This window comes from Tasmannia lanceolata, unplaced genomic scaffold (genome assembly GCF_043159265.1).
Source record: "Tasmannia lanceolata isolate RefF3 unplaced genomic scaffold, GAP_Taslan_0.1 ptg000007l, whole genome shotgun sequence".
NCBI classification, from domain to species: domain Eukaryota; kingdom Viridiplantae; phylum Streptophyta; class Magnoliopsida; order Canellales; family Winteraceae; genus Tasmannia; species Tasmannia lanceolata.
In genome coordinates, this window is record NW_027518684.1 from 11087087 (window position 1) to 11100010 (window position 12924).

The 12924-nt window shown below is 38.0% G+C and overlaps 1 protein-coding gene across 1 annotated transcript; it reads right to left on the reverse strand.

The window, feature by feature from the left end:
* Positions 1-1940: 1940 nt before the first annotated feature.
* On the reverse strand, positions 1941-12920 carry LOC143881872 (uncharacterized). Its single transcript, XM_077385194.1, has 10 exons — positions 12639-12920; positions 11931-12083; positions 10591-10806; positions 10210-10392; positions 8994-9215; positions 4655-4771; positions 4408-4551; positions 3542-3643; positions 2909-2977; positions 1941-2339 (listed from the first exon to the last, which is right to left on the reverse strand). Exons 1-10 carry the CDS (start codon positions 12834-12836, stop codon positions 2106-2108), a joined length of 1638 nt encoding a protein of 545 aa, XP_077241309.1. The 5' UTR covers positions 12837-12920; the 3' UTR covers positions 1941-2105.
* Positions 12921-12924: the final 4 nt, after the last annotated feature.

Below are 12924 nucleotides of genomic sequence, written 5' to 3' on the forward strand. Positions count from 1 at the left end.
TGAACTACTCATTTTCAAATGATATCCACATTGTTCACAAATATTCAATTTTGACCTAAAAAATTTCCCATCGAGAAATGCCCTGCCCCCCCTGCCAAGTCAAATCAAAAGAAAGAAGTCGCTCCACAGAATCTCCCATATTACGTGTGCAAAAATGAGAATTTTTTGAAATGAACTATTGCAAAAAGAACAAGATTCTTTGATTTTTTTTTAGCCATTCCCGCACCTAGAAAATAGGTATAATCCATTCTTAAGAGGGAATTGCTAGCGTCCATCGCAAGAGGCATTTCACGGCTGGTCTGTTGCACGTTAGACCAGCCACCTCGTGCATGTAGACAAAAGCTATATTGTCTTCATTCACGAGGTGGCTCGTCCGACATGCAACAAACCAACCGCAAAATGCCTTCTGTGATGGACCCTAGCAAATCCCTTCTTAAGTTCTTAAGATGTTTGCCAAACATGCACTTATTTTACATGGATTTCTTTTTTGGGTCAAAATCTAAATTTTTCTTGTTTTCAAGCAAAACTTCAAAACAAGGGAATTTTATTTTCTATAAGATGTTTTCATGAAAAAAATTATTTTCTATAAGGGAGGGGGATGGATTATAAGGGCATGGGCACCCTTGCTCTAATAGCGAGCTTTTAGGAGTGAGTTCTACCCTATTAAATTCCCTACAAATGGTATCATAGCTCAGGGCGTGGTAACCCCAGTTTGCCTCCGAGGGCGGGGATGCCCCTCGGGGAAGATCTCGAAAACCCCGATGTAGTATCTCGTGGTTCCCACGTTGCCACCACGTGGAGGGGCGAGATGGTCCACGTTGCTTCCGAGTGGAGGGGCAGATTGTTGGGGTTCCATGCAAAAGCAAATAGTCCCACCACATCGGTAAGGTGATGGGGATGGGGATGGGTTATAAAGGAATGGGCACCCTCCCTCTAATAGCTAGCTTTTAGGGTGAGTTCTACGCGGTTAAATTCCCAACAGTCCCTTTCAACTTAGAGATATAAGTGGGAAAAAAAAATGGGACGGACAGTTTCTTTTGGTACGAAACCTGGAACCTCGAAGGTGTCCTATTACTTTTATTTGGCAACCAGGCACATTGACATGTGCCCAGAAAACATTGGCATTCCCAAATAAGGCCTCTTTTCAAGTCCTAACTGTATTATTTCTAAGGGGAAATGCTAAACTTTTGGTTAATAAATAGATAAGAATATAACTATTAGGGCAAAGGCATTTTGGCAGTAAATTGTATAAATAAAGTTGCCAATTTGTTGTTGATTGTTGGGAACATTTTGTGATGATATACATTGCCTTGACCTCTTTGAATACCATGCTTTTTCCTTATCATTTGAAGTTCTAGTAAAAAGGAATAGTAATTCAACCCATATAATTAGGAACCTACTTAGTTTCGTGGTACTACAATCATTATTTGTAAGTAGGAATGTATAATCTAAGTTTTAGAGGCATTCAAAGAGGCTCTAGAGTTGTGCTTCTACTGTTGGTCCGAGCCACAGCAGAGCCTACAATCCCCCACTTTACACGAGGCATGGCCGCATGGGTATGGTGATAGGGGACCGTTGATTGGCCGACATGGACACAACTCAACTCAACTAAGCATTTGTCCCAAACTAGTTGGGGTCGGCTAGCTGACCTGACCATGGACAATAGTCCTAAATTCAGCCTGATCAATGGCCCGGATAGGTGTCATTCAAGTGGGACCCAAAATGACCAAATTTGTAGCATTCTGTAATTGGCCATAAAAGTGGGAAACACTAGAGTCACCATTGTCAAATTCTATGATTGGCCCATTCATGTGGGACGCACTACGGCTCATCGAAATCTCCCTTTCAACTGATTTTCGATTTCATGAACAACCTTTTACAATTCAAAACATGGTATTCGACTATTTGTCACTTCGGATCAAATAAATTATAATGCAAAATTGTTGACTAACTCGATCATTGGGCTTCACCCCTTTCATTAATAAAATTTCACCATTCAAAAAATCTATAAGGCGAGGTTATCGCCTTTTCTCACGAAAACTGTTGAGGTCCTGCGGATTGGGTATAAATTACTATAATGACAGTCTGTTATCAAGACTGCCAATCTATAACACTTTGGTCCCATTCACTAAATCTATGGCATTCCCTACAGCTTTAGCTAGTACCTCTGCTGCTCCAATATAGGAATGGGGAGTCAACTTCAAAAGATTTTCCTTGGCTTCCTCGGGCAATTCCAAGCCTTCAATAAACTCTCTAAGTCTCTCCCTGGTGACTGTTCTTCCTCTGGTCAGCTCCTTCAGCTTCTCGTATGGCTCAGGAACATCATACCTTCGCATCACCTGAAAGCAATCAATACAAGTTAGGAAACTCCAAAATTACATGTGGTCACAAGAACTTGTGCTTTAGCCGCTCCGTTGTTCTGGGTTGAATCTAAGTGCGTGCTTGGATTAGGTCCCTTTTTTCTTTTTAAAGTTCTATTTATTCCGAGGTGGAATAAAATCCTAACAGGATAAAGTGAAACTGGATTTTCATTAAGTTACCCATCTCGGTTCATCCATCGTACAAACCTACACATCTTATCAGTGACTTCGAAAAGATGGTTGAAAACTAAATGACAAATGGTCCACATTCATACAGTAAGATGCCATTGAGAATGGCTAGGATCATCCAATATTTTTGTACTTTGGGCCACCCATGGTAGGACAAACTGTACGGAAGGCCTGGATCATTCTATTATAGTGCCACGTGCACCCTGGAAAAATGCAATGAACACATCTAGGCTCATTGGGATGCATCAGAAATGACCCATCTTATGTGCAAAATGTAGAATAATCAGGATAGCAATGTTAATATACTTCACCAAAATTCAGAGGGATGACATCACTAAAGAAAAGTATTAGAAGCTTACAGTCTGTATTGGTTCTGCAAGAACCTCCCATGACTGCTCCAAATCTTCAGTAAGACGAGCTTCATTTACCTGTAACAACCCAAAACAAAAATAAGATCTAAGCTGACTCAATTCACGAGTATCAGAAACCCAGAACTATTCAGCAAATGCATAAAATATGCAGCAAGACTTCAATTAACCATGTAAATCGTTATATCTGTATCAAGTTCTGCACATGAGTGACAATGAAAAGATTTTTTTTTTTTTTTTTTACTATCATAGTAATCAAATGGAGCCTCTAAGAAAATTAGGGATGAGAGTAATCAGTGACAAAAACCACTAAAAACTACATATCCAGTCCAGACAACCACTAAAAAGTAAAAACTAAATGCCCATATGAGACTGTCTTCAAAAATTCCCAAATAAAAAGAAAGAAACTGCTAATAGGCAACAATAATGACTGTAAACACAAGCAACCATTTTAACCTATCCCCCTAACCACGTTCCTTGGTGCACTTCTGCACTCGAAATACATTCGAAGATGAAGTTAATCCACTTTTTTATATAGGTTAATGAGTCTGAACTATCATATATGTTACTGGAAAAGAAGCACTCTGCAGGAGAAAACACCATAACCAGTAATTTACTGCTTACCTGAAGCTTCCCGACACCCTGCAACGCACTTTTATAGGCAAGGAGAGAATATCCTAATCCCACACCCATATTCCTCAAAACTGTGGAATCAGTCAGGTCTCTCTGTCAATAACAGCATGCAGTTAGGCATCAATGCCACTGTTTCTCCTGGTTTTAAACTTTTAGTAAACAAAATTGAGGTGCATTACATTTTTGGAACCTTTAGTTACTGACTAACTGTTGTAGTCCATGTCACAAATATCGTTCTAGGGAATTTCTCGGCAAGGGAAAATCTCGAGATATATTTTCATTTAAAAAAATAAAATTTCGGGTTTATATAGGGAAAAATGATAAAAAAAAATTTATTTTAAAATATATAAAATATTAAATTTAAGAAAAATAAAAAATAAAATTATTGTAAAAATACTGGGATAATATCATGATGGGAGATGACCCCCCCCCCCCCCCCCCCCTTGCCCCCTATAGGATTATGCGCCCCCCTTTTAACGTGATCTGACATAAAAAAGCGTTAAAGTTTGCCACAATTCATGTTGGAAGGGGGGCACATAATCCTCAGGGGAGGGGATCATCTCCCTGTCATTATATATCACGATATTATCTAATAAAAAATGAAAATAACGCTATGTTTTTAAAATCTCGGGATTATTTCAGGATTTTGTCGTTTTATCAAAATGTCGCAATAAAAATGCGATATTTTGAAAATATCGGAGATATTTGTGACATAGGTTATAGTAACTGAAAATCCATTTATAATGCTTGCTCAGAAAAATAAAACTAGGAGGCTTTTGATAATTAAAACCAATAACCAGAACATAGGCAAGGAACTAGAGAAGGAAAAGAGAAACAAAACAAACATTAATTATTACCTGCCACCGTGAAATGGGTAACTTCACGCTTAGATGGTGCAAAGTTTCATTAGCCATACCCAGATTGCCCTCACTGTTTTCAAAATCAATGGGATTGACTTTGTGAGGCATGGTTGAAGACCCAATCTCACCAGCCTTGGTTATCTGTGCAACATATTTTCATCATGGACAATATTCTCATTTTTTGACATAAAAAAAAACCAATGCCAAAACAATAGTTCATTTTTCCTCCCTAGAAAGAACTCACCTGCTTAAAGTAGCCTAAAGATATATATCCCCATACGTCTCTGTTGAAATCCAACAAGACATTGTTGAATCGGATGACTGCATGGAAAAGCTCTGCCATATAGTCATGGGGCTCAATCTGCATAAAAAAAAACTCAGAGGTAACAGTGAAGAATTGAAAGCAATGATTGTGCTCTACAAGATAATGCATGGACCATATGTAAATGTATAATTTTTGAACACGCATGTATACTTCCATTTACTCTAATCAATGTCTAGATTTAAGGGTCCCATAATCATCGTATTCTAATACAAGTAGCTGCACCGGGAACTCTTTATAGTAAAGATGTGGCAGCCTAGTTCAAGAATATATATTTTTTCAAATGTAACGAGTTAAAAAAAAAAATGTACCCAAAAGCCTTAATAGTGACAATCCGTCTTTCATCACAACAAATGATAGCACATGAGGCTGCTTTGTGGATGCAACACTTACTGGAAGTAGAAGCCTAAATGGGGCATATCTACTTGGATGCAGCGCTCAGTTACAAATACGCAATGATGTGTCGAAAACTGATGTACAGATACAAAGAGAAGCTAGTTAAAAATTTAAAATAAAACAGCAGGTTGATCGGGATATATGAATTTGTTCAATAAAGATAGGATAGTGATATGGCCAACATTCATGGAACCACACCCATCCTCTCTGTTCAACCAAAAATAAAGACAAAGTGCTGCAAAATGAGCCGCGAGGCCACGCCTTGAGCTTAAAATTTTGGGAGTCGTCACCTGATTTATCAAGATTTTAGTAATTTTTATTTGAATTTAAAGCTATGCTATGTTTAAGTTTGTTCTTAAGTGGGATCTGTCTTGAAAAGGGGATAGCATCTAACTTATTTTTTTTGACATGGATTGAAATTAGGACATTAGGAGAATATATATGGTCCACGTCCAGAAGTAGGAAGTTGGAGTTTTATAATATATGGAATTTAAGGAGTTTAGAAGAAGTGAGCTGGCTTCTCGAACAAGTATTTCAATGGGTCCATCCGTGAGAGTAGAAGAACCCTATTCGATAACAAATAATGCCTCAGCTTCTGAGTAGCCCAAACCAGTGCTAGACAAGTCTTCTCAAGAAGGGTATATTTCTGCTCGTACTCCAACATTTTCTTGCTGATGTAGTAAATGGCTCTTTCTCGCTTTGACTCTGGGTCTTGCTGCGCTAACATACACCCCATCGCTATGTCAGTAACAGACAAGTACAGCAACATCAGTTGTCCTGGTATGATTGGTGACAAAAGTGGTGGTAAAGCCATACACTGCTTGATTTTCACGAAAGCTTCTTGACACTCTTCGTTCCATTTCTTTGAAGCATTCTTCTTTAAGAGCTTGAAAATCGGTTCACAAGTCATTGTTAACTGTGCAATGAACCTTCTCAAGTACTGGACCTTTCCTAAGAACCCACGGATTTGTTTCTCAATGTTTGGCAGAGCCATTTCTTGGATAGCTTTGATTTTCTGCGGATCTACTTCAATCCCTCTCTGGCTGACCAAGAATCACAGCAGCTTTCCTAATGTAACCCCGAATACACACTTACTCGGGTTGAAATGGAGCTTGAACTTTTGGATTCGCTGGAAGAATTTTCTCAATGCCCCTGCATTCTCTTCCCTGGTCTTCGCTTTAACGATCATGTCATCAACATATACTTCGACCTCTTTGTGTATCATGTCATGCAGTAAAGTGGTAGCAGCTCTCTGATATGTTGCTCCAGCATTTTTGAGTCCAAATGGCATAACTCTGTAACAATATGTCCCCCATTGAGTGATGAAGGCCGCTTGATCATGTCTTCAGGAGCCATCTTGATCTGGTTGTATCCTGAGAATCCATCCATAAATGAAAGGAGAGCTTGGCCCGCTGTGTTGTCCACCAAGATGTCAATGTGTGGCAAAGGAAAATCATCTTTCGGACTTGCTTTGTTCAGATCTCTGAAATCCACACACATCCTGACTTTTCCGTCCTTCTTGGGCACCGGTACTATGTTGGCTAGCCATTCAGGGTATTCAACAACGTGTATGAAGCCAACATCCAATTGTTTCTGAACTTCATCTCTGACTAGCAAGTCCCACTCTGGTTTCATTTTTCGGAGTTTTTGCTTTTTCGGCCTGACACCTGGGATTTGGGAAAGTCTATGTTGAACAATGTCTTCATTTAATCCCGGCATGTCATCATAGGACCAAGCGAAAACGTCTTTGAATTCCTTTAATAGGGCAATTAATTCCGCACGCTCTTCGGGAGTTAATGTTTTGCCAATTCGAATTTCCCAAATTAGGGTTTCATCACTGTAGACACCCCATTTTGACCGAGACCTAATCCCTCCCTTGTTTGAGCAAAACCTGATCAAACCAATGCTTTAGGACCCCAAATTTCGTCCCAAGGTAGGTTAGGGTCCCAGCTAGGTCCCCATAAAATTTCGTTGAAATTTGAGCGCGTTTGTCTAGCGAACGAGCCGGGAGAGTGTGCGCAGTGTAAACATTAAAGGGGAGTGGATTATCCGAAAGGTGGTTTTCCAAATAAGAAAAGAGGTCGAATTTATCATGCTCTTATAAAAGGAATCCGTCGGTCAATGGCAAAGGAGAGAGCTCATTTTCCAGATGTAAGCCCAATGGTTTTTACCTTGGCATTCCCATCTTGTTTTGATGATTCCAATACACAAGTGATCATTTATCACTAATGTGTTTGTTTGTCTAAGTTGTAGATCTTGATAAAGTAAGATCAAGGATGCTTGGATTGAAGGCCAAGAAGCCCACATTGGACCACTAATTGGAAGGCCAAAGTCATCAAGCAAGAAGTCATGAAGACTTGAAGACATGAAGAAATTAATATTGAAGACCATTTTTTAATGTAATTGATCCAAACCTATATTAGGTTTTTAGAGGCATAATTAAAGTAATCTCACACACCCTAAATAAACAAGTGATTGTATTCAATTTCGACCGAAATTTCGGTTTCGCTAGGGTCCAAAATGGGTTCCGAAACCGAAATTTAAAACCTTGGTTGAAGCTACCTTCTAAATACCATTGTGAGAGGGCGAGCCTTGGTGCAACGGTAAGGTTGCTCCATTGTGACCTAGTGACCTGGTGGTCACGGCGGAAACAGCCTCTCTGCAAAGCAGGGGTAAGGCTTCGTACATCTAGCCCTCCCCAGACCCCGCAATGGCGGGAGCCTCGTGCACTAGGCCGCCTTTTTTTCATTTTTTTTACCTTCTAAAAACCATGGTTTTAAATTTCGGCTGAAACATTTTGTTTTGGCCAAAATATTTTAATTTTGGCTACTACCAAAACGAAATCCACTTGGTTTCGGAAAAATACAAGATTTCACCTGAAATTTCGGGGTATCATCGGAAACATGTAATTTTTCAGATAAAAAAAGCAAAGTTTCGGTTGAAATGTCGACAGCTTGATAGACCATGTCAAAAATCAACTCTACCAGCAGAAAAGAGAAGAACAACAGTTTCGGTTGAAATGTCGACAGTTCGATAGACCATGTCAAAAATCAACTCCACTAGAAGAAAAGAGAAGAACAACATGATTCCTTTAAGTTATTTCTAAAAATCGTCAAAAAAAAAAAAAAAAAAAAACAATGTTGAAGAATCTTTACCTAGATTTCGGCTGGGATTTTATATCGAAATGTTCCCATAATTTTAAAAGATTTCGGCTGAAATTTTGTACCAAAACCAAAAATTTTCCGTTTTGCTGATGGCTGGAATCTAAATTTAAAACCTTGCTAAAAACCTGTGTTTTTTTACAAGAAGCTGAGTTAGCTAAAATAGAACTAGAAAGTTATTAACTAACCAAGTGTGTTTAGATCTGAGAATAGAAAGTGTTGTAGCTTTGTTTGGTGTGTTAAACCTTGTAATAGTACGAATCAGGAAACAATTGGGAATTACTTTGGAGTTGATAAGAGATGTAATGGACCTTTTTTTTATATGGAAAGATGTAATGGACCTTTATGATTATAATTTTTGACGAATTTTAGCTTTGAGCTACTGTTTTCCTGTGCATTCACAATGAAAATCAGTACCTTACACTGTTTTTCTCTCCTTTTTGTTTATTTAATATGGGGATTGCTATTATTCTGTGTGGCATGCAGGAATTTTTCTCCACCAGATAATATAGGTATTGCAAAATTGGGAAGCACAAACAAAAGGAACAAAATCATTATGCAGATAAATGCAAGAAGGAAAGCAACTGGAAGAGAACCTAACAAAAGAAGATAAGGTGGTACAAATAAAAACATCGTCCACTACGTGTATTGTAATAACATAGTTCATAAAATGAATGACATTAGTTACGTAGGGTAAAACACACCTGTGTCACATAGGGATTGAAACCTATTCCCAAAGATCTTACAAATTCTTCAGCAACACTTGGCCAGTTAACATCAGGATATGCGACGAGATGAGCATTGTAATTTCCAACTGCACCAGCAAATTTCCCCAGCAACTCAACTTGGGAAATTATCTGCCTTTGTCTGCTAAGTCTGAAAGCAAAAATTGCCATTTCCTTTCCCAAAGTAGTTGGTGAAGCCGTCTACAAGGTGACCAAAGAAAAATATACCAGAATACTTATTACAAACCAGCTTTAACCAGAAAGCAGAAGTTTCCCAAAGCCATGTAAAAAAACAATTGAAAATTACCACTGAGCAATGAGGAGGTATCGTGGGAGTTGACTGAATAAAACCGAAATTATGGAAATACAATGCAGTTGCTTAGGTTAAATAACAGCAGATACATGTTTTATGTCCATGAACCTTAATATAAAAACTTAATACTGCATTGCCATTTCAAAAAATAAAATAAAAAAAATACTGCATTAACACCATCACATAAGGTTGTGGTAGGGGAAAATGGGTGTCATGCAAAACATCGAAAGTTTTGTCAAAAATCTGCACTCCCCATTCGACAAAGGAGATCTGTATACCTAATGAAATAAAAGGTTGGAACATAGAACTGTTGCTCAACTTGTGAACATCTGTTTGGAATCTAAGTTTTGTTTATGTCCATCAATGCTGCACCTATACCATCTATAGAGCTGCCTGGATGCATAGGGATGTCAGGAAAAAACATACAAAGGTTTCTCAAAGATTTATGCAGTTCAAAAACCATAACATAAAATTTTGGTTCAACGCTGAGAACACTTGTTAGAAATGCAATTGTGTTATAGATACTATTCCCCAATTAATCACATGTTAGCAATGCAATTGTGTTTTATGATACTATTCCCCATTTATCCACATAACTATACAAGTGGTTGAAATTCCAACTTTGGTGCACTGACTCTTAATAATTACCAAGGTTAGGATTAAATATTAGGTGCCAAGATAGGGAAGAGGTAGCTTCATTATTTTCATGCTATTAAATAATTGAAAATAATAAACCATGCAACTAATTATGAAATTTACTCATAAGGAAAAACTATTCATTTGCATAGAAATAGCAGAGAGAGAGAGAGAGAGAGAGAGAGAGAGAGAGAGAGAGAGAGAGAGAGAGAGAGAGAGAGAGAGAGAGAGAGAGAGATCTAGTACCTGCCCATGAGTGCGAGAAAGCATGGGAATATGGGCATTCTCCTTTGCCATGTTACATATCACGTCAAGCATTTTATCCATGACGGGCAAAATGACTATGTGGAGCGCTTCTTTTAGCATCAACGCATGGGCCAAATTGTTAATATCCTCGGATGTGCAAGCAAAGTGGAAAAATTCAAGTACCTGGAACAAAAGGGCAACAATTTGGTGATTAGAGATCTGCAAAGAACAGATACTATGAGCGTATATCTAGGCATCAGATAGCGTATCAGGTCAGCAAATAACACAGATCATATCTTTTGATGAATCAGTATAACAAATGATGCAACTAAGTCAATTGGATAGGAGAAGGAAATTATGTCTTAAAAAGCAAATCCTAACCTTTGCAACGTCTGGATGGGATTGGCATTTCTGTTTCAAGAAGTATTCCACTGCCTTGACATCGTGGTTAGTCACTTTCTCAATGTTTTTCACCTCTAAGGCATCGCTCAGACTAAAATCATGAATCAGGCTTTCCAAATAAGACTGAGCATCCTCGCTAAAGTTTGGGACCTCTGTGAGTCCAGGAATTTGTGAAAGCTTTAGTAACCACTTGACCTACAGGAGACAAATCCCATGCCAAGTTGAAAAAAGCAGCTGCCGGTACAATCAAAGAATACAAATATCATAACATGAAAACACACTAGTTTAGCACGATTCATATTCCAGTGCGAACTAATTTACAGCTACAAGAATAATGGGATGTCCTGCGATTTGGTTGCTTTGTTGTTATGTCAGAGCAAGGTTTAAAATTTTAGATTTGATTAAACCTTAATGAGGGTCTGAGCCGGATCAATACTCAATCAAGTCAACCAATTTCCTGCTAAAAAATTACTCATATAAATCTAACCATTTTATCAATAATACGTTCATTATAAATAAAAAATAAGTAGTTGTGTGCTTCAGACGAACTAAAACAGGCAAAAAAAGAACACTTTAACATAGAATATCCTTGAAATGTAAAAGCATACCATAAATTAATCACTTTCAGTTTAACAAGATCTAGGGATTTGTGGGAGAAACACGGCAAAAGATAGGGTCGGCAATGGTGTTAGACTCAAGTCCAGCCCATACCAACCTTTAAAAATTTTAAAAGTTCAACAGAAGTTATATTTTTCGTTTTCAGCTTCTGCAAAAGATTTTAGCAGAAGAATTACAAACATAAGTGGTTGAGTTGATAAAGACTAGAGTTTTCTTGAGCACATGAACAATGCCTCATTTCAGGTTTCTGAAATGAGGACAAGCAGGTGGTCAGTCACTGCTCAGGATCCATGCTAACGATCAATTGTTGTGTCCCACAAGGGAACATATATGTGCAATCGAGACCGTTGGTCTCGTAGAACAACATGCGGTGACCGACGTTCTTGGTCCCATGCCCAAGTTGTAACCAAAACTTTTTTCTTTTAACATGTTGGGTTTAGGTTTGAAAGAGAACTTGTCGATTTAGTAAAGCACTCGCTTGAGTTTCTAAAAAATGAACCATAACCAACCGTAACCTCAACGATAAGACTTTCAGAATATGGAGGATTTGCCCAAGTCAATGATAACCATTGGTCTCAGCTTGTAAACCAATTGCGGAATATGGATAAAAAAAAACTCAAAGCCTTTTGCATATAGCAAAAACTCAAACTTGTTTTCCTTTATTTAGTCACGTAAAATACAAAGTCCAGTTCAAATTATACCTCAACAAGAACACGGAAGCGAATTAGACCAAACTCGCTCAAAAAGAAGCGCAACTCCTTGACTTTCTCCCCATAACGACCATCCAAAGGTGTTAAAGCCGTTAAACCAGACAGGTCAATGTCACTAAGCTGTTCGGTGTAAATCCTCTTCATCTGAAAAATGAAAAATCCAGAATAATCAGATTTTTCTTCTGCAAGTCATTTTGTCAATAATAGATGAAAATATATGAAAACTTAACTAAGCACACCAGTATCCTTCCACAATATGGGAATTTTAAAAATATAAAAGGGAAAAAAAAGAAAGATATTGCATTATGAAAGGAAAGAACCCATTAGTCAATATGAATAACAATTCATGTGGTAAATACAAAAAACTAAAAAATGATTTAATTTGATGAGCAAGAGGCAACAACTCACTGAGTAACCTACCAATCACCGATGTTACTAGAAATTGCAAAAGGCAACAACAACAACTCACTAAGTTTTAGTTAGAATAGAAGGTACTTTGGCCTACTGTTCAAAACAGAAAACCCTAATTGGTGATAATTCGAAAGTCTTTCCACGAAAAGAAGTAGAATCGGATTAAATTAGCAAATTTCTTGCTCAAACTTGCAAAATATTAGACCTAACCGAACATGTTCCGGTTACAGGATTTTTATAAAAATGAAAAAGAAAAGAAATAAAAGAAATATAAAAAAAATTAAGTACCTCAGTTGTTGAAGCTCCAACATCTTTCAGGAACGCTCTACAAGTGCAATCTTTTTGGAGAGAGGTGTTGAATATCGGAAACAAAGCATTAGGTCGATGAGAGGGTAATATATGCTTCGATCTGCAATGACTTGTTTTCTCTCTGAAACTCGAAGGAGGGATACTGGTTGAAACCCTCAAAGAAGCTCCAAAGCCCATTGGTTGAAGAAGAAGGTCTGAGAAATGGCCACAACCCGAGAGAGAGAGTGTGTGAGTTCGCTAAAAGATACGCTGAGATCTATGGCAT

Coding starts and splice junctions, on each gene's coding strand:
- LOC143881872 (XM_077385194.1), bottom strand. CDS start 12,836: ATGGGCTTTGGAGCTTCTTTGAGGGTTTCAACCAGTATCCCTCCTTCG. Junction 4,552..4,654: donor CTTTAGGCTACTTTAAGCAG/GTGAGTTCTTTC, acceptor TATGTTGCACAG/ATAACCAAGGCTGGTGAGAT. Junction 2,978..3,541: donor AGGGTGTCGGGAAGCTTCAG/GTAAGCAGTAAA, acceptor GGGTTGTTACAG/GTAAATGAAGCTCGTCTTAC.